The sequence below is a fragment of the Microcebus murinus genome, chromosome 19 (genome assembly GCF_040939455.1).
Source record: "Microcebus murinus isolate Inina chromosome 19, M.murinus_Inina_mat1.0, whole genome shotgun sequence".
In the NCBI taxonomy this organism is placed as follows: Eukaryota; Metazoa; Chordata; class Mammalia; order Primates; family Cheirogaleidae; genus Microcebus; species Microcebus murinus.
In genome coordinates, this window is record NC_134122.1 from 25,273,479 (window position 1) to 25,301,431 (window position 27,953).

The 27,953-nt window shown below is 40.3% G+C and overlaps 1 protein-coding gene across 5 annotated transcripts in view; it reads right to left on the reverse strand.

The window, feature by feature from the left end:
- RNF216 (ring finger protein 216) overlaps positions 1-27,953 on the reverse strand; it is a 155,261-nt gene that overhangs the window by 82,307 nt on the left and 45,001 nt on the right. For all 5 annotated transcript variants that reach the window (XM_075995269.1, XM_075995267.1, XM_075995268.1 and 2 more), the window contains exons 6-13: positions 26,980-27,082; positions 25,662-25,826; positions 16,916-17,030; positions 10,497-10,636; positions 7,072-7,122; positions 5,205-5,342; positions 2,904-3,052; positions 1,980-2,058 (exon numbers count right to left, since the gene is read on the reverse strand). In XM_075995269.1, coding sequence (XP_075851384.1) covers positions 1,980-2,058; positions 2,904-3,052; positions 5,205-5,342; positions 7,072-7,122; positions 10,497-10,636; positions 16,916-17,030; positions 25,662-25,826; positions 26,980-27,082 — 940 coding nt within the window. The remainder of the gene's footprint in view (positions 1-1,979; positions 2,059-2,903; positions 3,053-5,204; positions 5,343-7,071; positions 7,123-10,496; positions 10,637-16,915; positions 17,031-25,661; positions 25,827-26,979; positions 27,083-27,953) is intronic.

Sequence of the window (27,953 nt, forward strand, 5' to 3'; positions counted from 1 at the left end):
TCTGAACATGGACCCCATAAAAGCACACAAAGCTCAACTGCGCGTGCACATTTCTCCTTTCATAAATGTTCATGACTCCTGTAGCTTGTTAAATATGTATTTTTTGTCCATCATGCTCAGTATAAATTCCTGTTCCCATTGTCCCTGCCTTAAAGCATGTCTTCTGGTTTCTGGCCAAGGCTCTGCTTCTCAGCTTGTTGGAATGGCCACCCACAGGCTGCAACTTTTTATGAGAAATAAAATCTCTCTTTTCCAAATTTATGAACCTCATCATTTTCTTCATTAACACTTTCTAAATGAGCACTTTCATTGGCAAACTTAATTTGGAACCATACCAGGAAATGCAGTTCCTAGCTCTTTTTTTAGCAATTCACGGAGACCCCAGAGGAGGTGGCAGTGATGTACATTCCTCACCTGGACTACTCAATAGCCAAATAGAACTTCCTGATATTTTACCTCTCCTCTAACCTCAGAATGCTGCTTGGCGGTGCTCTTACCCAGCTTATAAGCCTCCTCGACACTTCTGGTACCAGTAAGTGTCCAGGCTACTGCTGCTTTCTGGGCCTAGAACATTCCTCCATCTTCACTCTACCCCTTACCTTTTCCTTCTTTTGGCTACTTCCTCCTTACTCTCTGTATCTTAGCTCAGGCATTACCTTCCCAAGCATTCTAGTACCTGACATACTGGAAGCATACAAGGGACAGTCTGTTACTCTACTTTCTCAGTTCCAAGATGCTACAGGCTCTTGGGACAATTGTTATAGTAACAGCCTGGGTATGGACAAATTATTAAATGGCTACATCAGTTTTAAGAATACATCCAGATTTCATATAGAAATATTAAAGTTAAAAACAAAAGGAATAACATTTTGGTTCATTAGTTTAGTTTCTTCTTCCTTCTCTAAACTCTACCTTACTTTCTTCATTCTCCCTAAGGCAGAGCTATTACAATGTTCAACTCTAATCACACAGTTTTAGAAAAATGACTTAAAACATTTGTCTAGGTGGATGTTCAGATTCACTAAAGAACTCTAAATGACTTAAAAATATTAACAGCTGAGAAAATTTAAGACATTCTTAGTTCACAGAGTAGGAGCCTAGATAGCTCTGGTTTCATCTGATACAGTCAGTTCTTATGAGGCGAACAGTCAAATAACCTACCACATATGACAGAGATGCCACCATTATGCCCAGTTCTTTTTTTTTTTTTTTTTTTTTTGAGACAGAGTCTTGCTTTGGTGCCCGGGCTAGAGTGAGTGCCGTGGCGTCAGCCTAGCTCACAGCAACCTCAAACTCCTGGGCTCAAGCAATCCTGCTGTCTCAGCCTCCCAAGTAGCTGGGACTACAGGCATGTGCCACCGTGCCCGGCTAATTTTTTCTATATATATTAGTTGGCCAATTAATTTCTTTCTATTTATAATAGAGACGGGGTCTCACTCTTGCTCAGGCTGGTTTCGAACTCCTGACTTCAAGCAATCCGCCCGCCTCGGCCTCCCAGAGTGTTAGGATTACAGGCGTGAGCCACCACGCCCGGCCTTATGCCCAGTTCTTTAATCAAAGAAGTATTGTTTGGACTTTGAAAATGACAAAAAGTGTGTGTGTGTGTGTTGGGTGTTGGGGTGGGGTACGTGAGCACAGAGTGGGGAAAACAGCAAGGAAGAAAAATGCTAACACAGTGGAAAAAAAAAACAAAAAACCTTTCATATTTTACATTACAACATCTGTCCTTATAAGAATATGAACAGGAACAGGATTGTGGAGCTTTGTCACTGGAATTCCACAAGTGGTCCCCATTTCTATAACCAGAGATCACAACCATCATTCACAAAGTATCAACCTTCATTTGCTTTCAAAAAAAGAGAGCACTCAAATCCTTCTCAAGTATCAGCAAGCAGATAAACAGCAGATATTTGGGCCATCACAGTAGCCCATGATACCATAATTCAAATACACATCTAGAAAAAAATTTACCACCCTACCTTTCGGCAGCGAGGATTAGGACAACTGAACCTCTTCACATCACTGTCCAACAGTGCAGGAAAGCTACAGGAGGGGCACCTAGAGTCAAAACAGTAGAAGGAATATTACTTGAAATATTAAAGACTGAGCAAAGATGGGAGTTTTGAGCGGAACAGTCACATTGCTTTTTAATCCATTTTCTTTTTCTTTTTTTTTTTTTGAGACAGAGTCTCGCTTTGTTGTCCAGGCTAGAGTGAGTGCCATGGCGTCAGCCTAGCTCACAGCAACCTCAAACTCCTGGGCTCAAGCAATCCTGCTGCCTCAGCCTACCGAGTAGTTGGGACTACAGGCATGTGCCACCATGCCTGGCTAATTTTTTCTATATATATTAGTTGGCCAATTAATTTCTTTCTATTTATAGTAGAGACGGGGTCTCTCTTGCTCAAGCTGGTTTAGAACTCCTGACCTCGAGCGCTCCGCCTGCCTCGGCCTCCCAGAGTGCTAGTATTATAGGCGTGAACCACCACACCCGACCATAATCCATTTTCATTAAAACACAGATTGAGCCTCTTTTTCGTGCTGTTCATACCAGGAAACACAAGCAGCATTCTAGGTCCTCACTGAGAATAAACCATTCAATAAACACTTCCCAACCTTAACAAGAACTCTTTGCATATGCCAATTTTTCTCCAACCCAGGGTGCAATGATTGTACCTATGGGCCAGAAGATTAGGAGAAGCCAAGAAACACAGATAAAAATTTGAGCTGCAGATTTTTCCATTAGTAAAACTAATGGACTGTCTTATTTCTCAGTAAGAAATGCCCCCAAAATCTGGAAGATACAGCTTTGTTACAAAATTTCCATCATCTGATGAAAGCGCTGAGGCAGTCTTCACAAGGGGGAATGAGGTGACAAGTAACAGCTTCTGACTCTGAGAACTAACCTGACAAGCTCATCTGCGTAGGCTGCAGCAACTTCTTCCTCGGCTTTTCGCTCATAGTATTTACACAGGATAGTTTGGGGAAGCACCTTCTCCAGTTCACTGGTGGGGAATGAACATGTGCAACTGCCTTCCATGCAGCTAAGCTCTGACTAGAATGATAAAGCAAGCAGGCAAAGAAAAAAGAAAAGAAAATTCAACCAAATTTATAGAAAAACAAAAAGGCTCAGTAGTTAAATACATCTTTCAATGGGAGGCAAATAAATAGTGACTAAAAACACAGATTTTGAGATGGCAGAGTAAATATCTCTCTGCTTCCTCTTCTCCAAGAAATCACACTTAAATCAAGGAAACCATGAAACAAAAATCACAAAGTCCATCTTTGATACCACTAGAGGACCTCTATAAGCCTAAATCACAATTCATGAAGACGGAAAGTGGATGGAGGAAGGGAAAACGGCTTAGCAGACTAGAGGAAGAAGGCCAGTGTCTGAAAAGGAGATGCTGATGTGAAGCAAGTTGCTTTGGCTACAAATCTTGGAAAATTGGACACCTCTGGAAGGTAGAGCTGTGTGTTGGGGAAGGGGCAGGGACAGACAGGAAAAAACTGAAAATAGTTTTTCACCCTCTAGTTCCTACAGACTCTGAGCGGAAGGAGTAAGGTCTTGTGAATAGCTGGACCAGAAGGTTCTGGCCGGGAACGAGTCATAGAGAAAGGCAGAGCTGAGGTGTGGCCTGAAGGAAATGTAGTCTGCACAATGAAGAGGGAATTCTCCAGCTCCTTCCTCCCACTCAGCTCCAGAATGTTGGAAGATGGGCTTATACCTGCTAGGCAAGAGGAACACTGATTTGCCCCAGGAAAAAGACCTAAGATAATATCATTTGGGGTTCATAATACAAAAACTAACTGGCTATCCAGGCATCGAGAGTCAAACTCACCAGTCTAAAAGCCCCACTACTCAAACAGCTTCTAAATGGCTTTTTTTTTTTGAGATAGAGTCTCACTCTGTTGCCTGGCTAGAGTGCCATGGCATCAGCCTAGCTCAGGCAACCTCAAACTCCAGGGTTCAAGCGATCATACTGCCTCAGCCTCCCAAGTAGCTGGGACTACAGGCTGACCATCATGCCTGGCTAATTTTTTTTCCTATATATTTTTAGTTGACCAATTAATTTCTTTCTATTTTTAGTAGAGATGGGGTCTCACTCTTGCTCAGGCTGGTTTCGAACTCCTGACCTCAAGCGATCTGCCCACCTCGGCATCCCAGAGTGCTAGGATTAGAGGTGTGAGCCACCGCGCCCAGCCAACAAAACTTTTTTATTTTAAAATAACGTTAGACTTTTTAAAAGTAGCAAAAATAGTAGAATTTCTGTATCTTCCTCACCTAGCTTCCCCTCATGTTAACATCTTATGTTACCAGAGTATTCAACCAAACCAGATAATTAACATTGATGCAATACTATTAACTGAACGACAGCCTTTATTTGGATTTCACCAGGTTTTCCACTAATGTCCTTTTTCTGATCCAGGATCCCATATGGTATCTATTCATAGTTGTCACATCTCCTTAGTTTCTTCTAACTTGTGAGTATCTCAGTGCTTCTTTTTACAACCTTGATACTTTTAAAAAGTAATGGTCAGTAATTTTGTATAATGTTTCTTAATTTGGATTTTTCTAATGATTAGATTGAAATAAGGCATTTTTGGCAGGTTCTTAATTCACCACCAGGGAGTATGTGATGTTGATGTGTCTTTTGACTGGTGATATTAAAAAGGCCATGTTCTTAATCACCACATTAGTTTTCTATTTGTGCTGGAACAAAATACTACAAACTTACTGGTATGACACAATAAAAAATTCCTCTTCATGTTCTGTCATGCTGATGTCAAGAGAAACTGGCTCTTGACAGAGAAATATGATCTTGTGTAAAATAATTATTTGAATATATACATATTTTAATCCAACTATAAAATCCACTTAAAAATTTGTAAAACAAATACTCATGTACTCTCATACATTCAAATAGGCTGCAAGATTGTCTCTTTTTGAGTTCAGCCTTCATTTTGGTTATGAACAGGAAGATGAGTAATGAAATTGGTGCTCTTGGGGAGCTAGGCAAAGGGGCATAGAAGAATTCTATCATTTTCTGAAAAGAAATCTCATGTGGCTAGAACCAACAAAATCAGGTTATGCACACATTATCATATCAGCAGAATGCCACTTTATGAGGCATTTCCACTTGTCTATCAACACCTCCTCAGACTCCGAATGTTTCCTATGTGTGGACATATTCCATAGTTCTTACCTTTCCAGATCCAAAGACTGCCTCTTGGGCATATCTGATGAGACATTCTTTGCAGAACAAGTGGGCATCTGCACACTGTGTCAGCTCCTCGAATGGAAATTCCCCATAGCAGCAGCGGCATTCAATCAACTGACCATCCTGCAGGCCATCAGAGACAAACATGAAATGTCCTAGGCTCAAGCAGAGGAGGAGTCTTGTCTCATATCCTCATATCCAGACCCTCCTCTCCCCACACCACACATATATTCTGAGGTAAAAAGCAAACTCCTAGGGGCCATAAAATGGTGACAAGCTGTTTTCTGCTATATAAATGTAGCTCAAGATGCTAGTACAAACAATATTAATCTAAAGCTAAAGACAGTGAGCTTTTGTGTGTTGTTGTTGCTGTTTTTGTTTTGAGACAGAGTCTTGCTCTGTCACAAAGGTTGGAGTGCAGTGGCATGATCATAGCTCACTGCAGCCTTGAACTCCTAGGCTCACGCGATCTTCCTGCCTCAGTCTCCTGAATAGCTGAGACCACAGGCATGACACCATGCCCAGAAAATTAAAAAGAAAAAAAAAATTTTTTTTTTTTTTTTGTAGAAACAGCGTCTTGATAAGTTACACAGGCCGGTTTTGAACTCTTGGCCTCAAGTACTCCTGCCTTGACCTCCCAAAGTGCTGGGCTTACAGTTGTGAGCTACTCTACCTGGCCTTTTAAAAATCCTTTAGAGTAATTACTTATATAAAGTTATCATATTCATCAACTCCATGGCACGAAAGGAACTATAACATCTGTAATCAGAGGCTACCCTGATTATAAAAGGCAGTGGTAACTGGTATGAGAGATGTTATCCAAAAAGCTTTTGAGAGTTGGAGTTTATTCTTTTTGTCTTAAGAGAGGAGTGTGAGGGAGTTGTATCCCAGCCTAAGCTTTATCTTAAGGCATCATTGAAGCTAACTAAATCAGCAACTTCCAGTAAGGTAGCAGGACATTTACTCCTTTTATTAAGTGCAGTGATTGATCCAATCATTAACCATTCTTACCCATGTTAGAAAAGGTCTATGTAAACATGCAAATCTCATACAAAATCCCACCTCGCCCTCAGGTGAGATATCTGTCTTCTGTTTAACTCCAAAGTGACATTTATGTTCTAATTTTTCCTCTAAGAGAGCCTACTTGATGGATTACAGGTAATGTTTTTTAACAGGTACATCTATTATTAGCTTCCCTTCAATTCTGATTCAGTCTGGTATTAAGAGTGACTACACTACCATGTTTCCCCGAAAATAAGACCTACCCATAAAATAAGCCCTAGCAGGATTTCTAAGCATTTGTGCAATATAAGCCCCACCCTGAAAATAAGACCTAGTGATGGGCGTGGCTATGCAGTGTAACTGTACAACCCATGCATTTCATTGCAGAGCAGTAAAGACGACGAGCAGCCCTTCTCATCTGCCCCATGAGAGCTCTATTGCTTGACATGAGAGACTGGGGCCAATGGTTCTAAAGGAAATAGAGTTGCAAGAAATTCAGGATGGAATTCAGGGTTTGGAGAGTTATGATGATGTTCCAGAAGATGACTTAACTCTATTTGAATAAATGTAGATTGTTGTAGCGTACTTAAAAAAAAATAATAATAACACATCCCCTAAAAATAAGCCCTAGGGTATCTTCTTGAGGAAAAATAAATATAAGACCCTGTCTTATTTTCAGGGAAACACGGTAGTTCATGTATCTGACTGTAACTTGACTGAACCTCAAAATCTGTAGGTTGACAGGTTATACAAAAATAAATTTGCCATCAAAATGCTGAGGAAATGTGCTATGAGAAAACAGTCCATGAAAATAAGCAGAATAAAGAAATAAGGTGGAATTTCAAACTACCTTTTGATACTGTTCTTCATTCATCTGCAAGGCAAGTAAAAAGTCTTCATGCTGAGAAACCAGAAAAGCATACATTCAGATACAAATTTAGTAAAGAGGACACTAACCATTTAGTATTTATTTCTGTAAACATAACTATTAATAGTTACCTCTTCAGTTACATAGGTTAGTTTAAAAAATTACCTGTGCATAAATTCACAATGGATCACAGAGCTAAATATAAAAAAGGAAACCATTCAAGTACTAGAAAATATGGAAAAATTTGTCTTAAATCTGACTCAGAATGTAGAATGAGTAAGGGAAAAGAATGACACATCAAATACTTTTGAACAGCGAAGAATAGTATAAGCAAACAAAAGATCAAATGAGTAAAAATCAAGTTTAGCAACAGACTCCACTATTGAGGCTGTGAGACGACAGGCAGTCTTGTACATCCTTGGTGAGAACATGAAGCAGTACAACCACAATGGAGGTGAACTTGGGAGAGTTAATTAATGCCTCTTATAGGAGTCTAGCCCAAAGATGCCCTGGGGCAGAAGTATGAAATGATATGTATAAAAACTTATTTATCATGGCACCATTGATAACAGAAAAAAACTTGGATACAACCCTGAATGTCCATTAATAAGCTCTGTCAGTAAATAAACTCTGGTATTGCATCCAATGGTGTACTAGCCAGTTTCAAAAAGGAAAGAGGAAAATTTCTATGGATTGCTGTGGAGGTACTGCTAGGATGCACTGTTAGTGAAAAAAGCAAGTGCAGAAGATTATGCTACTTTTTGGGTAAGAAGGAGGGATAAATAAAAATACATACACATATTTGCTTTTGCATAAAATTAGGAAAGATAAACCAAATATTAGTAAAAATAGTTATATATAGGAAGGGACAGGACAGAAGTTAGACTCTACTAAACATTCCTTATTTCATAGTTTTGACCTGGGAACTAAAAATATTTTATATAATTAAATAAAAACAAACAAAAACCAACTCCATAGAAGTTAAAAATAAACAGAAACAAATGAAAATTGTTTATCAAATTAATGGCATAACTAGACTTCAAGTGACTTAACAATAAAGCTTTTTTTTTTTTTTTTAGGGTCTCACTCTGTCACCCTGGCTAGAAAATAGGCATGATCATAGCTCACTGCAACCTCGAACTCCTGGGCTCAAGTGTTCTTCCTGCCTCAGCCTCCTGAATTGCTGGGACTATAGGTATGTGCCAACCAAAATGTAAATATTTTGATTTTATATTTTTAAGCTGATATAATCTGACAAGAATTATGTTAAGACCCAGGATTTTTAGCATAAGAAATACAAACATAAAATGAAAAATGTTAAGTAAAAAACCTTTAGGCTGGGCGAGGTGTCTCATGCCTGTAATCCTAGCACTCTGGGAGGCCAAGGCGCCCGGATTGCTCTAGGTCAGAAGTTTGAAACCAGCCTGAGCAAGAGTGAGACCCCGTCTCTACTATAAATAGAAAGAAATAAATCGGTCAACTTATATAGAAAAAATCAGCCGGGCGCGGTGGCGCATGCCTATAGTCTCAGCTACTCGGGAGGCTGAGGCAGTAGGATCACTTGAGCCCAGGAGTTTGAGGTTGCTAGGAGCTAGGCTGACAACACAGCACTCAATCTAGCCTGGGTAACAAAGCAAGCCTGTCTCAAAAAAACAAAAAAAACCCCTTTAAACCAAGTTTGAAACAGTTATCTCAGCATGAATTTCCACTAAAGAAAATAAAGCACCTTGGAGAAACTGTTGATTCCAGGTGTGGGTCAGAGACAGCAGATGTTAAAACTGGGCCACTCTGCTGTGCCAGAAAGCAGTGTCAAAGACCACCGAGGACTAATTCGAAGGGGCTGCCATTGGCCAGAGATAGGACAATGTGGACATCAAGAAGAATAATACAATTAACTAAAATACCTACCAATGCTTTAAGTACTTTTATGAGATCAATAGTGATATAAATGAATTAAATTCTGTGATGGGTGGATCAAGAAAACAACTTTTCTAAAATTCTAGTTTCTGCTTGAGATCTACAATTTTTCTTTTCTTAGCTCCCCCTGGAGAGATCTAAAATTTTATCACTGGTCACAAATAATGACTTTGTTCATTTTTGAGAAAATGTCTGCCAAATACCTAATTTTGAATAATCATAGTTTTTGACAGTCCTTTTTTAAGTAAAAATGGTGTTCTGTGAAAAAAAAGTGGCTAATTCAGTTGCTTGGGACTCAATCACACAAGTACTTTTCCTTGATTCAAGCTTCACATCACTTTGTATGCAACACAATCACTTCATGCACAGTTCCCATTTTGTCACACAGAATACTGAAAAGATGTTTTCAAGGCTCAAAACTGGCTAAAATGATTTTTACTGCTTTATCAAAGACATTTTCTGTGAAACTGGCATTTCTTAAAAATTTGAGTGGCATGGTAGTGAAGAAAATAATGATTATAGTTTTGTACCATTGGCCCAATTCATGCTAAGGTACCATTGCTTTTGTTCTATTGGTACAAATTCAGCATAGTGAAAAAAAGCAAATACAACTGACTCTTGACCAATGTAGGTTTGAATTGCACGGGTCTACTTACACTCAGATTTTCTTCTACCTCTGCCACCCAAGAAAGCCAGCTCAACCCCTTCTTCTCCTCCTCCACCTACTCAACATGAAGACGATGAGGATAAAGACCTTTAGGATGATCCACTTCCACTTAATGAATAGTAAACACATTTTCTCTTCCTTATGATTTTCTTAACATTTTCTTTTCCCTAGCTTACTTTATTCTAAAAATACCATATATAATACATATAAAATATGTGTTAATCCAGCGGTCCTCAACCTTTTTGGCACCAGAGTCCAGTTTCATGGAAGACAAATTTTTCCACGGAAGGGTCAGATGGAGCTCAGGCAGTGATGCAAGGGATCAGGAGTGGCTATAAATACAGATGAAGCTTCACTTGCTTGCCTGGTGCTCACCTCCTACTGTGTGGCCCAATTCCTAAGTTTCATGAAGACAATTCTTCCATGTACGGGGGTGGGGGGGATGGGGTGGAGCTCTTCAGCCTGGTTCCTAATAGGCCACTGTGACCTGGGGTTTGGGGACCACAGTGTTAATCAACTGCGTTATCTGTAAGGCTTCTAGGAACAACAGACTATTAATAGCTAAGTTTTGGGGGAGTCAAAAGTTTTACTTGGATTTTCAACTGTATGGGGGTAGCACTCCTAACCTTCATGTTACTCAAGGGCTGACTATAATGTCTTAGCATTTTAAGAGATATGATCTCACAGACTCCTCCTCCCCAAAGAGTCTTGTAGAACCCAGGTATCTGTGGGCCACACTTTAAGAGTTGCTAATTTGTATTAATCCCTAACAGCAAACCAGAATCCCAGAAACACATTCCAAGACCACAGCACATCTTCCTACCTCTGCCATCTCTTTGATTTTCTGCTCATAGAACTCCTGCTCTTGTTGCACAGCTGGAAGGAGGGCACGTCGGTCATAGGACCTACAATGTCGCCGCTTATTTTCCAGAAAGAACATCCTCTTTTCTATTTTTATGTCACCTAGAAGATATATGACAATGCAAAATCATGCAGACAATTGTTTGCTAGGAATCGGGGCCAGCCATTTCAAGTCTTCTGTGGCTTTTCCCCCCACCTATTCGCTGGCAGTTTGTTCTTTATGACTTCTGTAATGTATTCTATCATTTGGGACGACCGGGTTCTGGAATCTACCATGCACCCTCTTGACTCCCCGCCAAGTTATGTTCCAATTGCAGAGCCTCTCGGTCAGTGTTGCACTGTGTGAATATACCACTTTTTTTTTTCTTTTTTTTTGAGACAGAGTCTCGCTTTGTTGCCTAGGCTAGAGCGAGTGCCGTGGCATCAGCCTAGCTCACAGCAACCTCAAACTCCTGGGCTCAAGCAATCCTACTACCTCAGCCTCCCGAGTAGCTGGGACTATAGGCATGCGCCACCATGCCTGGATAATTTTTTCTATGTATATTAGTTGGCCAATTAATTTCTTTCTATTTATAGTAGAGACGGGGTCTTGCTCTTGCTCAGGCTGGTTTCGAACTCCTGACCTCGAGCAATCCGCCCGCCTCTGCCTCCCAGAGTGCTAGGACTACAGGCATGAGCCACTGTGCCCGGCCTATACCACAATTATTTACCCATTTTACTACCTAAGGACTTTTGAGTTTACTGTTTGGGGTTATTACGAATAAGGCTACTTATAGCTGTTTATGTATCTGTCTGCAATTCAGGTGGGAATTGCTGGATCATGAGATATGCTTACTGTTAGCTTAGAAAATAATGTTAGTTTTCCAAAGTAGTTGTACCAATTTATACCCTCCTTCCACCAGCAATGTATGTGAGCTCCACTTACTCCACATCCTTACCAACACCCAGTAGCATGAGCTTTTAATTTTAGCCATTCTGGTAAGTGAAAATATGCTGTATGAATGTTTTTTAAACTTTTTATCTTGAAAAATCTTCAAATATACAAAAAGCTAAAAGAGTAGTATCTAGAATCACAATGAATAACGTTAGAATAAAAAAATGGCAGAATATGCAATTGGTCTGTTTAGATTTTGTATTTCTTTTACTAATTTGGTAATATGTTTTTAGGAAAACCATTCTATGCAGATTTTTCAATTACTCAAGTCTGTTCTTGGTAATCTCTTGATTTTAACAATATTTACTATATCTGGTTACTGATACATTTTATTTTTATTCTCCTTTTCTCTTGTTCATTCTTGCTAGATTTTTAAAAAATTTTTCTTTTAGAAATGGGGTCTCATTATATCACCCAGGATGGAGTGCAGTAGCATGATCATTGCTTACTGCAACCTCAATCTTCTGGGCTCAAGTGATCTTCCTGCAGCAGCCTCTAGAGTTCTTGGGACTACAGGTGCATGTCACCATGCCTGGCTAATTTTTTTTTTTTTTTTTTTTGTAGAGATAAGGGTCTCACTACATTGCTCAGGCTGGTCTTGAACTCCTGGCCTCAAGAGATTCTTCTGCCTCAGCCTCCCAAAGAGCCAGGATCGAAGGTTTTTTAAAATTTAAAATTTTTATTCAGAAAACCAGTTTTTGATATTATGAGAGTCATAAAGCACAGTGTTAAAAGTGTAGGCTTGGAAACTAGATTGCCGGCCAGGCGTGGTGGCTCATGCCTGTAATCCTAGCACTCTGGGAGGCGGAGGCGGGCGGACTGCTCGAGGTCAGGAGTTCAAAACCAACCTGAGCAAGAGCAAGACCCCGTCTCTACTATAAATAGAAAGAAATTAATTGGCCAACTAATATATATAGAAAAAATTATCCAGGCATGGTGGCACATGCCTGTAGTCCCAGCTACTCGGGAGGCTGAAGTAGTAGGATCGCTTGAGCCCAGGAGTTTGAGGTTGCTGTGAGCTAGGCTAATGCCACGGCACTCACTCTAGCCTGGGCAACAAAGCGAGACTGTCTCAAAAAAAAAAAAAAAGAAAAAAAGAAAAAAAAGAAAAAAAGAAACTAGATTGCCAAGGTTGGAATCCCAGCTCAGCTACTCGCTAGCTGTGTAACATTCAGCAAGTTATTTAACTTCCCTGTGCTTCAGTTTCTTATCTGTAAAATGATAATAATGGCACATATATCTATCTCATAAGGCTACTTGAAGTATAAATGAATTAATCCATGTAAAGCACAAATGCCTGGTATATACCAAGTGCTCAATAAATGTTAATTACTATCATTATCATTTCCACTTAACTTTCAAAAAATCATTTTTGCCCTTTATTATTTCGTCCTTTGTCTTTACTCAGTTCTTTTTATGGCTTATCAAGTTAAAGTATTAACATTTATTTTTACTACTTTATTTTAAAAATAAATGCAATAGGGTGCAATGGTATGCACCTATAATCCTAGCTACTCAAGAGGCTGAGGCAGGAGGATCACTTGAGCCCAGGAGTTCAAGTCTAGCCTGGGCAACACAGTGACACCCTTGTCTCTAAAAAAAAAAAAAAAAAAAAAATTAAGTGCAATCAAGTCTAAAAATTTCCCTGTAACTTCTTTTCCTGCATCCTATGAGTTGTGATATATAGTATTTTTTTAATTAAACTTTTAAGCAGGAACTAAAAGTGACAGTCAAGATACAGAACACTTCCATCACAAGGATTACTCCTGTTGCCTTCAGAGCCACACCTCCCTCCCTCCCTCCCACTGGCACCCTTTACTCAACCCTGACAAATGCTGATCTGTCTTCCATCTCTACCATCTCATAAATATTTTAAGAATGTTAAATAAATCACACAGTATGTAAACATTTGGGATTAGCTTTCTTACTCAGCATAATTTTTTGGAGATTTATCCAGGCTGTTGCATGTATCATTGTTTGTTTTTATTGCTGAATAGTATTCCATGGTATAATGTACCACAATTTAACCAGTCATCAGTTGAAGGGTGTGTGGGTTGCTTCTAGTTTTTGGCTATTTTGAATAAAGATGCTATGAACATGTATATAAGGCTTTTTTAAGCCTTAAGTTTTCATTTCTCTGGGATAAATGCTCAAGAATGCAATCATTGTGTTGAATTACAGTCTCGTGCTTATTTTACTTTATTTTTTTGAGACAGAGTCTCACTTTGTTGCCCAGGCTAGAGTGAGTGCCGTGGCGTCAGCAACCTCAGACTCCTGAGCTCAAGCAATCCTCCTGCCTCAGCCTCCCAAGGCGCTAGGACTACAGGCATGTGCCACCATGCCCAGCTAATTTTTTCTCTCTCGCTATATATATTAGTTGGCCAATTAATTTCTTTCTATTTATAGTAGAGAAAGGGTCTCGCTCTTGCTCAGGCTGGTTTTGAACTCCTGACCTTGAGCAATCCGCCTGCCTCAGCCTCCCAGAGTGCTAGGATTGATTACAGGCATGAGCCACTGCTCCCGGCCTTGTGCTTAGTTTTTAAGAAACCACCAAACTGTTTTCCAGAGCAGCTACACCATCTTACACTGCCACCAGCAATGTATGAGTTATCCAGTTAACTGCGTCCTATCCAGCACTTAGTGTTGTCAATACTTCTTATGTTAGCCATTCTGAAAGGTATGTAGTGATATTTGTGGTTTTTATCTTCATTTAACAAATGGCTAATAATGTTGAACATCTGTTATGTATTTATTTGCCATTTCTATATTCTCTTTGGTGAAATGTCTTACATCTTTTGCCCATTTTCTATTTGGATTGTTTGTTTTTCTACTGTCTGCTGAGTTTGGAAAGCTTTTTGTTTTCTAGATAATAGTCATTTGTCAAAGATGCGGGTTGCAAATATTTTCTTCCAGTCTACAGCTTATCCTCTTAATGTTTTTTGAAGACCAAAACTTATGAATTTCAATGGTGTTAAGTCTAAGAACTCTTTGCCTACAGTCTAGATCATGAAGATGTCTATGTTTTTTCTGAAAGTTGTACAGTTTTATCTTTTAATTTTTGCATAAGGTATGTATGGATACCTAATTGCTCCAGAACCACTGTTAAAAAGGCTATCTTTCCTGCCAGGAATTGCTTTTGCACCTTCGTAAAAAATCAGCTGGGGACTCAAATGTCCATCAACTGATGAATGGATAAATAAAATGCACTATACCCACAAAATGACTATTATTTGGCAATAAAAAGGAATAAAGTACTGATACACACTACAAAGATAAACCTTGAAATTATTGTGGTAAGTGAAAGAAGCCAGTTGCAAAAGATCATGTATGGTATGATTTTGTTGAAGATTTTTGCTCCTCGATTTATGAGGGATATTGGTCTGCAGTTTTTGGGGTACTATCTTGTGTAGTTTTGTTATATTGGCTTCATAATGGTAATAACACCACCAGCTTCATACAATGAAATGTTTCCTACTCTTCTATTTTCTGTAAGAGATTGTGTAGAATAGGTGATATGTTGTATTTTTTTCACCAATTAAGAGTAGATAGGCTGTATTTTTATTGATGTTCATTTTACATCCAAATTCTAACCAGACTCTTCCCAAGAAGACTGTGCAATAGTCAGCAGACAATATTATAAAAAGGACAGAGGAGAGAGAGCCACACAACATATTGCCCAAAGAGCAGGGCTTGGATAGAAAACAAGTGAAAAAGTCAACGATGGGATTCTTGGAACAGATGAGGGATTCTTTGTCTATGTGCTTATGGAAAACTGTTAAGAAAGGCTGAGTATGAGTCATAAACATTAAACTACTAACATAAATCAAGTATATTTTCTATTTTATACTTCCAAGGTCCTTAAAGATCACCTAATAAGTACTATTTAAGAATCAGTATCTAAATTAAAGGGCTGTACCTAAAATAATGGGCAGAAATGAGTAAGCTGATGTTAATAGGAAAAAAAAATGTGAGATGCATCAAGACTGAGAACGAGAGAGAGGTATATGATTTAACAGAAACATAGGTGTAAAGACCAAGGCTTTTTAGTAGTGGCACAATGGTCATAATTCATTGCAACCTTGAATACCTTGGCTGGAGCAATTCTCCCACCTGGGCCTCCCAAAGTGCTGGGATTACAGGAGTGAGCCACTGCATTTGGATTAAGATCAGGGCTTAACGTGTGCCAGTAGCAGAACATGTTTTGATTTTTAAAAGCTTAAGCATTCTTAGGCTGTGTGGATGGAAGCATAGAATCTGAATCCCACTGTTGTCTCTATGGAGCAGACCTCAGGTGGAATATGACATACAGACTCGCACACCGAGACTTTCAAAGAGACCCTGACAAATGAGCAAAGGGCCTGTGCAGAGAAGGTCAGTCAGGCTGACGAAGGGGCAATAGCCAGATTTTAGGAAGGTACATTTTGGCTTGATATAAAGGAAGAACTTTCTAAAAGATAGAGCTGACCAGCAAGGGAGTAGACCATCTTACAAAGCAGTACTTTCCTTTCTTCACTACTAGAAGTCAGAAACAAAGACTGTATGGCTGTGTACGAGCCTGCCTACTGTACACTGTGGATAAATCCAGCTGAGTGAAAAACCACCTACATATTGTCCCTGCTTCATTCTGCCACAGACCAGTGAGAATGTCACATCAGAGGACATGGTTAAGGGACCTCAGGAGTCACAGCCACGAGCATCTTCTTCTAGATCCTCAAGAGTTCAGAAATTCAGATACTTTCCAACTCTACAGTTACCTCAGGGAGTTTCCATTTAGTAATACCTGAAACCAAGTTTGGCAATTACATACACATGTGACAGAAAGAAAAAAGGGATTCCCTGTTTATGACATGATCTATAGAAAAAGTTGAAGTAAACTCTTTTATTGGACACCAAAAACTCAGATGAAATTTGTTATAAAACCTGTCAAATTTACTTTTTGGGGGATCAGACTTGAGGTAACCTCTCTGAAAGGGCTTTCAGTAGTTATTCCATCGGTTAAGAATAACAAGACTGTAGAGAAACACGTGACTACTGGCCAATCTCTTCAGACCACAAGAGACCTTCTGTAGTAAGCCACCAATCACCACTCTAGGTAGTTTTTACTAATGATACAGCCAATTCTCACCAAGCCTTCAGGACCAGTTTTTCCCCAAGCTTACCAGTGTCCTCAAACACTTTCCCACACATGAATTCTCTAACATTGCACAAAATTTTCCTGTTGTAGCGTATCCAAAGCAGGAAAAAGGAAGCTGACAACTGCAGCCACTTTCTACAGATTTTGATGTGCTGTCAAGAGAGTACCTGTCAGTTCCTCCCTGAGCTGGTGTGGCCAGGCACTTAGTAAGCAGCCTGTAATCTGACTTCCCTCACTGACTGCGCAGGAAGGGAAAGGAAGGGCTGGCATTGCAGTTTTCCACACTGTCAGCACACACACAATTTGTCATTACCTTGTTCAAATTTGAAATCGATGTAAGAATATTGATTCATTTCTTTTCTTTTCTTCCTTTTTCCACTGGTTTCTGGTGATAGCTCCTGCCATTTTTTGATGGCATCAGAAAAGGCCTAAAAATTGAGAAAGGGAAAGGTTACCTCTGTAAATGGAAAATCAGAAAATGTGCAACATCGGCAATCCCCAAGTCTTATTCTGACTCAGTCTCAGCTCTCTTCCCTGCTCGGCTTACCAGAAACAGGCAGTGGCAAAATAAATAGGCAGCATTTCACTGTTTTCATTTTCTCTTCTATATATTGCTTTGGTGGTGGAACCAAAATGTTTACTGACAGATTAAAGGGTGACTTAGGAAGATAAAAGCTGTCCAAGCTGTCCTTGTGTAAGTGGAGGCTAAATCACAGGACAAACGGCTGCTAAGTTACACTCTGTAGGCACATCTTCCACGTTGCCTCTCTGGTCAACAATCCCTGTTGACTCCACAAACTTCCTTCCCACACTCCTCTCTGGTGCACCTATATCCCCCCCACCCCACCCCCACAGCACACTGGAGCTCAAAGTTCCTATACTGGGGATAGTATAGTGGGGATCGCTCCTTTTTTTTCAGCTTCTCCCTCTCTTCTATCTTTCTATTTGGCATGTAAATGTGCTCATTTTTGCCATCTTAAAAAAAGGAAATAATTCCTTGATCTCATCCCCCTATAAGCTGCCAGCCCCTCTTTCTTCTTCCCCTTTGTAGCTGTGTGGCTTATCAAAGAAGCTGTCTAAATTCCATACTTATCAATGAGGGGCCGCTCTACCATGTACATGTTAGTTCTCACCACACCTGCCCTCTTGCAGGGGAGGTGTTTAATAATGTGGACTGCTCTCCCACCCAACTTTCTCCCTCCTCCCTGCAATTCTCTACTTGGTCTTCACATGTTGGGAGCCCCCTCTTCCCACCTGATACTCTCTCTAGGTACCTCATCCAGGCTGGTGAAGTGACCTTCCATATACTGATGACTCAAAATCCCATCTCCAGCCCATATTTCCAACCTTTTTAGTCCACTCAACCACAACCACCCAATGAATTACTTTCACCTGAGTGTGTCCCAGGAGCTACTCAGTATAATAGCAAACAATGTTTCCCATATTCAAGTCATGATTCTTTCCCTCCAAACCAGTTTTTTACAGTATTCCTCACCCCCATAAATGAGACTAACATCTTCCACTCCCCCTTTTCACTTAACTCCTACTTGGGTCTGTGATTAAATGTCACTTGCTCAGGGAGGCTCTCCAGGAACTCCTTAGACTACCTCAGGTTGCCAAAGACCCTGCATTTTTCTTTCAAAGTCTTTACTACAGTTGCAATTACATATGTATATTTGTTTGCTTCTCTGTTCTACGTTATTACTCAACTAGACTGGGAGCCTCTGGAGGACAAGGAAGTTACCAAAGCTCAAGGTGTTATCTTTGGCAACTTGCACAGTTTGCATGTAATACTCACGTGGGGAATAATGAATAGTTACAGGGGATATGTATGTGTTACAGGCAAGTTGCCAATAATCACATTCTGAATGTTTATTCTAGATAAACAGCTATATATCCCTGTGGTGAAATAACAAAAGAGAGCATTTGAGCTACCAAAGAGGAAGGATCATCCTTTCACCTTAATTTACCTCCACCCCTTCCTTTTGGATTTTTCTACCATTACCTCATTTAATTCTCACAATAATCCTCTGGGATAGGGATTATTTATTTTACAGTAGAGGAAAGCAAGGCTTAGAGAGGAGAAAGAACTTGCCTCAGGTGTCAAACTTTAGCGAAAGTTAGGATTTGAGTTCAGGCCACTCTTGGAATTAAAGCTTCTCTCTTTGACAATATCATATTGTCCTCATAGATATACTCCGTGAAACCCCATCAAAAGCTGACAAAATTCACCTTGCTACCTTTCCACTTCCCCTACCAACTCCTTCCACGGGTGTAGAAATGTGGCTTTTTATTTCTACTCCCCTGTTTTCTATTTCTTCTTTCTGAAATTCCCACTACCAGTGGTGTTCCCACAGCGCCCGGCCTGATACTTTTGATTCTAAGCTCATCTTCCCACATGCAGAACAGAGACAAGATCCTCCAACCACCCAGAGGTACCTGCATAATTGATTCTTCCTTTGCTCCCTTTTTCTCTTCAAACTTTTACCTTACCTTATGTAAAACATAGATTTCCAGAAAGTAACCATTTGCCTCACTGCCTTGCTTTCTCCCTCCTTTTTCTTTCCGTATGCCCTCTCTCCTTAAATACTGAGTTTCCAAATCCCTTTTCGGAGAGCACAGATGCTTCTGTGGTTTGTACTTTTCCCAGGAGTGACCTCAAAATTTGGCTTAATAAACCTCCATTGACTTTGTGAGATCTTTGCCTCACTCACTCATTTTGGGTTGCCATGTTTTACTGCTTCTCAAGGTCTAGGCTAGTACTCACCAGGAGTTAAGTGCTCAAAAAGCCAAGGAGGAGGAACCTAGCAACAAGAGATGTTCAAGAGTAACTTTTCTATTGTCTGGCCTGTCTGTCTCCAGCTTGTTCACATTCGCAAGTCAAGCAGCCACTCAAGGTATTAGTTCTGAGATTCAGGATATAGTCTGGTAAGATTTTTAGGACATCTGTGACAAAGGCCAAAGTTCCTTTAAGGGATGACCTGCAAAGACTACAGTGGGTGTCACTGGTGCCTGGTAGGAGGTGGGAGAAATCTAGCAGGCCTGGGGAGTGGAGGCCTTGAGAACTACCACCTTGGAGAATGAAGTTAAAGGCCGGTTTAAAAAGACAGCTCAGGCTGCTAGGATTAGGCCTCATGAAGGCACTTGTGTGGTTCATGCCTGTAATCCTAGCACTCTGGGAGGCCGAGGCGGGCGGATCGCTCAAGGTCAGGAGTTTGAGACCAGCCTGACCAAGAGCAAGACCCAATCTCTACTAAAAATAGAAAGCAATTAATTGGCCAACTAAAAAATATATAGAAAAAATTAGCCGGGCATGGTGGTGCATAGTAGTCCCAGCTACTCGGCAGGCTGAGGCAGGAGGATCACTTGAGCCCAGGAGTTTGAGGTTGCTATGAGCTAGGCTGAAGCCACAGCACTCTAGCCCAGGCAATAGAGTGAGACTCTGGCTCAAAAAAAAAAAAAAAAAAAAAAAAAGCTGTAGTCACATTTGTAGCAAATTATCAAGAAAACTGGAGAGGAGATACTTTTCATCCCAGAGGAACTATCAGTCAAGAGTGCATATGTAAACCAAGACTGAGAAATGTGCCAGATCTAGAATACAGGGGTAAACCAGGAGAAAGGCAAAGGGAATTCCCAAGATAACTGCGAATGCAACTCTCCATGACAGCTACACAGCAAGGGCAGACAATAATGAGGACAGACAGAGAAGGCGGCTGGGGGGAAGGGGTGCGAAATGTGGGATTAATTGGCAGCTCTGACAATAAGCACAACTGTGTCTGAGCTGAGCTGCAGGGTGTGGAAACATTTAGCTGGAGAGTCAAAGAACAAAACCAAAACAAAGCACAGAAAACCAAAGCAAATGAAAATACCAAGGCAACTAACTTTAACACCAAAAAGAAAAGGAAAAAAAAAAAAAAAAAGAAAGAAAATTCAAGAAAAGAACATTATCATACTACATTACCTGCCCTAGCAGTGCACATTTCCATAGTCATAATAATGAAAACTCTGAAAACAGATTTAATAAAAACTGTCTATTGAAAAGATGAGACTATGGGTGAGTCTGAGTGTGTGTAAGACTCAGGATCCCCATCCACCACAAGGAAAGCTACAAGTACTTTCGAAAGCTGATGAATCAAGCATAAGCATATGTTCACAAATATGGAGGCAAATATAAAAAATAGGTAAAAGAGCTGAAAGTTGCCTTGGGAGAGTAGAGGAAAAGCCTGAAGAAGGAGCCTCTAGCTTGCCATTTAGAAAATTATACATAAGCATTTTAGCACTATTTGATTTTTGAAATGATGGAAATAACTACTCTGATCAAAACAAGTATTCATTTTGAGAAATATTTCCTGCTGTGAGTTTTAAGGCCTTACTTATTCCCTCCAGTTTAGAAGTTATTCACTGAAAACACTTAGTACAGGCTGAGTGGGATGGCTCACGCTTGTAATCTTAGCACTCTGAGGCCAAGGCAGGAGAATCACCTGAGGCCACGAATTCAAGAACAGCCTAAGCAAGATTGACACTTATTCTCTAAAAAAAAATAGAAAAATTAGCCAGGCATGGTGGCACGGGCCTGTAATCACAGCTACTAGGGTGGCTGAGGCAGGAGGATCGCTTGAGTCCAGGAGTTTGAAGCTACAGTGAGCTAGGATGATGCCGCTGCATTCTAGCTGGGGCAACAGAGCGAGAGACTATTATCTCCAACCTCCCCCCAACCCAATAAAAAAACCCCACTTAGCACAGTGGTGTATATCTGTAATCCCACCTACTCAAGAGGCTGAGGTGGGAGATTGCTTGAGGCCAGGAGACCAGCCTGGGCCACACAGTGAGACCCGTCTCAAAACAAACAAACAAAAGCCACTTAGCAAGGAGAGCATTTTTGTCCCTATAGAGCTTTATAATCAGGAAAAAATTAAAAGGCCTAGAAATTCTGCAGCTATACTGGGGACTCCAAGAAGCCTTTCCACGGGATACTCCCATAAAAAGAGCTGAGCTAAAATACTTACAACTGCACACGTGTACGCACACATGACACAATCTCCCTGCACATGGGGCCTCCACACAGCAGACTGGAATAGACCAGAGTAGGCCTATTTGGGTCACAGCCCTCTCCAGCTTGGATTCAGCGCTGCAAACCTAAGGACAGTGAATCACCAGAAGGCTCTTATACTATTACTCTAAGGACTGATGACAGTACAAAAGCTTGAAAATTGTTCTGTAGCACACAGAAAAAAATGTGAAGGGACGGGAACTTGTTTACTGAAACCTGATACGTGCTAGGCATGTGTTATGGACTATATATATGTTGTTATCTGATTACTGTAATAGATATGTAAGACAGCCATTATATACTAATAGAAAACTGAAGCTCAGCATTAAGATACGCAAAGTCACAGACTAACAAGTGGCAGAACTAGAATTAAAATTTAAGACAAATCCCAACCCTCAAAAACCATAAAAACAAATCTGAGTTTGATCAAGACTCCACATGTAACTACCAATTTATAGGAAATACAAGGCACAGAGGGACCAGTTAATGACACTATGGGGGTACAGGCAGTGGAATCTAAATTGTCTAAATCTATAGGATAACCAATTCATTTTCCAGAAAATAAATTACCAGAAAAAATAAAGTGTGGAAAAGGAGAGAGATTACAAATCTCTACAGATCATAAGAGATTTAAGTAACAGTCAACCAACTGCAATAAACAAATTTTACGTGGAAATTGATATGACCAAACAAGCTGTTGAAAGGATTTTTGACCCATGCAGAGAAATGTCAACACTTACTTTGATTATCGAATAATGTTCATTTTGAAGGTATGATAATGGTATTTTGATTATGTTTTTTTTTTTGTTTTTTTTTTGAGACAGAGTCTCACTTTGTTGCCTAGGCTAGAGTGAGTGCCGTGGCGTCAGCCTAGCTCACAGCAACCTCAGATTCCTGGGCTCAAGCGATCCTTCTGTCTCAGCCTCCCAAGTAGCTGGGACTACAGGCATGCGCCACCATGCCCGGCTAATTTTTTCTATATATATTAGTTGGCCAATTAGTTTCTTTCTATTTATAGTAGAGACGGGGTCTCGCTCTTGCTCAGGCTGGTTTTGAACTCCCGACCTCGAGCAATCCGCCCGCCTCGGCCTCCCAGAGAGCTAGGATTACAGGCGTGAGCCACCGCGCCCGGCCTGATTATGTTTTTATAAAGCTTATCTTTATCTTTTAAAGATAAACATTGAAATATCTGTGGATAAAAAAATGAAATGTATGCAATTTGCTTAAAAACTGGGAGGGAGGAAAATGGGTAGGGGTAGCGAAGAAACAAAATTGAGCATGAGTTGATAATGAAGCTGAGCAATGGGTGATCAGGGGCTTGTTATAACACAATCTTTACTTTTATGTATAGGATGTTTATGATAAAAAGTGAAAAAAAAAAAAAAGTCCAGGGAAATGCACCAGTCTCCATAGTGAACAGGACTTCTAAATAATCCTGTTTGGTGGCAGCCTAGAGAATATGTGCTATTGGTGTAATTTTAAAAAGTTCTAAGTGTGTTTTTACTCCCCTGTCCACATGACAGTCATTTTCTAAAGGGCAGAGCCCTCATGTACCATTTGCAGACAGCAAGGAGGGAGAAGTTCTAAATTTTAACTGGGCACATTGTGTTTTAGCTTCTGCCAAACATTATTTCCTGTTAAATACCTCTCTGTAATACAAACAGCCCAAACCCACTCCATTTCAAAATCCATATAAATTTCCAAACTACCCACCAAACAAGCAGATACCATAACAAATATAAAGGACCAGAAAAACGAGGAAAGGAAGGTATACACAAGGAGAACAGAGTAGCTCTTAAGGCAGACATAGTGTCACAAATAATCATGTGATTAAAGCAACAGGAGGAAGCTCAGGAGAGCAAACGGATAAATCCCCATCTTTAAGTTACCTAAGGACTGTCGGGTCTCCAGAAGAACCACAAAACCCTACAACCTCCCAAAGGAGTGGGTTGTGGGATGATGAGCCATGGAGGTGCGTACCAAGTTTCCCCCAAAATAAGACAGGTCTTATATTTATTTTTCCTCAAGAAGACACCCTAGGGCTTATTTTCAGGGGATGCGTTATTTTTTTTAAGTAAGGTACAACAATCTACATTTATTCAAATAGAGTTAAGTCATCTTCTTCTGGAACATCATCATAACTCTCTAAATCCCAAATTCAATCCTGAATTTCCTGCAACTCTATTTCCTTTAGAACTATTGGCCCCAGTTGCTCATGTCGAGCACTAGAGCTCTCATTAAATGAGCAGGGCTGGCTTATTTATCAGCGATCCAGTGAACACTGGGTCCAATCTGCACAGTGGAGCAGAAATGATCTCTCTGGGCTCAGTAGGAGACTGCTTGCTGAAGCTTTTTCCCAATCCCCTGGTATTTGTGTGGGGTGAGAGAGGCCCACAGTGCTGAGTAAAATGGCAGACACAGCTTTCCTTCTTCCCCTTGGGGACACACAACACTTAAAGCGGAGCGTCCCACTCCTCACTTCACTGAGACTTCCTCAGCTTGCAGCACGCACAGGATGGCCAGGTCCTGACAAGGGGAGCTGACCTTGTTGTTGGGGCTGCCCACACCTTTCCAGTCACCTCTGGGATAGTAGCTGTCACAGTGCGGCAGATGAGAAGGGCTGCTCGTTTTTTTTACCGCTCTGTGACAAAATGCATGGGTTGTGCATATATACTGCGTAGCCATGCCCATTACTAGGTCTTAATTTTGGGGTAGGGCTTATATTGCGCAAATGCTTAGAAATCCTGCTAGGGCTTATTTTATGGTTAGGTCTTATTTCCGGGTCAACACAGTACCAGCTGGCACAGCTCCTTCCATGGGTCCCAGGGGGTTCCCATTTCTGGGCAGTAAAGTATAAGAAGGACCAACCCACCCCAGACCAGTAGCTGTATGAATTTTTCTTGGGGCTGCCTATGAACCGCTAAAGCAGCAAAAACGTCAGGGAGAGCCTAAGGATGAAATAGAAATAGCCCGTTTGGATTTGTGGTCATTATTTTTTTGGGAAATATCATTCACTTTTCAATGACAGTACAGGCATTCTCTGTTATACAGCATGCTGAATGAGATTCAGAAGTAAAAAGTACTAACTCTAATCCCTTGAGAATAATTTTTCCTAAAATTAACCTACAATTAGGAGTTTGCTGATAGTTGCCTTCATCTTCTTGGCAATCTACTAGAGGTGGAACCTCAGCATGAGCCACATTCAGCTGGGTTCACCTTCCTTCAGGTAAAACCCAGGGAGTATTTTAACCATTAAAGTAACTTCACATTTGTTTATCCTTTGCGGAAAAAACTTCAGTTTGCTGGGAATCATAAAAACTTCAGCAGGAGAGCACGATTTAATGGCGGCAAGGGAGACCGAGAGGAGTAAGTCAAGGACTCTGCTGGTGTCCACTCTTCCGTCTCTTTGATTGCCACTACTAAATGGACCACTGTGCGGTGTACTCCACAGAATGAAGCGTGTCTTTGCTACTCACCAGAATCAATACCCATCTAACCCTGGGAACAGAGGCCTTTAAGAGGTGTCTTATTTAGGGCCCAGGGGCAAAATACCGGGAGCTCTCAGTAGCTACTTACTCTCTTCTGATGCAAACCACCATTCACTGGTGCTAGTGTGCCCCTGGGCTCTTTAAAGACCTTACCACCTGGCAATGAAAACTGGACCATGTAGGGATGGCTGTGACCTGACCCAAGTGAGAAAGTAAATATGGAAGGAGCAGGATTGGAATATACCTTCCCTACTCTAGTCATCTGCATTGCATAGTAAAATGTATTACCCTCCATGCTTTATGCTCAAACCAGAACTTCGTTGCTTCTCATCTATTATTTTTTTCATTCAGTTCTTCCTGGTCAGCAAATATCTTTGTCTATTTCTCTTCACTCTGACAAATTCCTTAGCTCTTTGCCCTCATAAACCATCCCAATCTCTTCAAGCTGATCTCTTCCTTCTATTATCACGGGAAGGAATAGTCAAGAGGTGTGACCCCGAGAGGAAGACTGAGGGGAGCACCTTTCGGGTGATTGCATAGTGTCCCTTGAGCTCGTGCAGGGCCCACTTGATGTCTTGACTGCTGAGCATCTTGAAGTCAGCCATGAGGAGGTCAGCAGCCTGGATGAAGCAGCGCTGGTCCAGGGGAACCAGCTTGGAATAATCAAAAAAGTCCACCTGCGGCAACTGAAACGAGAGAGAAGTGCGAATCAGAGGTCACACAGTGCATTTCCCATGGGGAAACCATTTTACAACTGACACATTATAAGAAAGAATAATCTTGTCTGTTCTCCTAAGTCTTATAGAGAGGTTATCAGCTTAGCCCTGTGACAGAAATGAAGAAACAGTGGCTCAGGGAAGTAAAACAACCTGTCTGGAACCTACAGACTAGCTTTATAGCCAGAACTGGTAAAGAAGCATAGCTGGGGATTTAAACCAATCTCTTAGTCATCTTCTTTCTGTAAAACATTTAGAAAAAAATATTTTTTTCCTGCTACAGAATATGCAAAAGCGATAGTTAAAAGAACCTGTGGGAGTAGGAAGATTAAGACCTTAACAAAGTTCTGAACTATACGTCCCTTCACCAAATAACATACTAATGCTAATTTGAATCACAAATGAAGACAATAATTAAAGTTCATAAAAACCAAACCATTTACATCTTGACATGAGATTTGGTTAGACAGGTATATGCACTGTATACAAATAGCACATCAAAAGAAAAACTATAAACATATATTAAAATTCAAGGATGATTTGCATGCTGAAGTATTTATAGAGAAGCATATTGATGTTTTTGCAATTTACTTGGAAATGCCTTATAATAAAATAAAATGTAAGAAAGATGTATTGATAGACAAAGGACAGGATGTAGGAGTAGATACAGTAAAATGCTAACTTTTTATTAGTATCAGTGGTGGGTATACAAGTGATCAATGTAAAATATTTCAACTTTTCTGTATTGTTGACAATTTTCATAATAAAATGTTAGAATCTTGGCCAATTCTTATTTCCCTTTAGGAACTTGCTTTGTAGATTAAAGATATGGAGGATTTGTTTAATTCTTTGTGGGAAAGGGAAGATAAGGCTTATGACAACAGATAGGAGTTAAATACAGAATTCAAAGCAGCTCAGTCTAAGAGATCCCACTGAAGTATAGATATATTCTGAAATCCTATTTTCCCCTGCTAATCTTTAACATTGTGTCCTGACTTGCAAATAGAAATCTTTGTGCTGCCCCCCCCAAAGTGTCCCAACAAAGTACTTTTTTCCCATAAAAATGACCCATAAAGCAGAGAATTCCCAGGTGGAGACTGCAGAACAAGAGCATGACACTTGCCTCGGTCTCGTCCTGGCCGGCCAGCAGGCTGCTACTGGGGTTTGTAATGATTCTATCTTCTCTCTTTGGATAATCTGGATTTTCCAGAAGAAAATTACAAAGTCTGCAAAAACAAATGATGTCACGTTCACACTGCTTCCAAATCCCACATCTGCCTACTGCTTCAAATGTAATGTCTGAAAAATAAAGTCCCTAGGCGTACATTACTACTGGCCTATTAAGGAATTAAGATGTTTGCAGCCAGAAAAACTAAACAAACAAACAAAAACCAATTACATTGAATGTAATTCAATACTATCTCTGTGAAAGATAAAAAGTTTAAAAAGCAATGAACAAACTAATGAATGCAAATTCCTCTGAAGTTTCTATACTAGTTGGGTATAGATGTAAATAAATTCACTGAAATTATTATAGGTAAAACTTTATGGAACTGGAGAATCTGTAAGAAAAGTAGCTATTGTTTGTCAAGAAAACCATGAACAAATAAGTGGGAAAGTGTGTATATTCACATTTACAAATAAAAAAAATTTGCTGAGAGAATAAATAAATGAAATACAATACTTTTCCTAATCCTATAGTAACGCAAATCTCTATGGTAATATAAATCTCTACGAGCCATCTGAGTTATGCTCAGTTTATTTAGCTAACTGTAAGACTGATGAACTGTGTTGTTATATGAACAGACTTACTCTATCAAACTCAATAGCCTTGCCTATTACAATACTTCAGAAGTAAGGATATAGAGAGGAGGCATCACCACCCAGACTTAACAAATGTTAACAATCCAGGCTCTTCACCCTATAACATAATCAAATCAGACAACAACCTTGGGATGACTGCAGAGTATTGAGAACATTATGGCCAGGGCACAGTCAGCTTCTTTGCTCAGTGGGCAATGAGGGCTTCCCCTCTTCTGACCCCTACTTCTTTCCCTTGCTCCTGTAGATTCTTAGGAATCTACACCTGCCTCCACC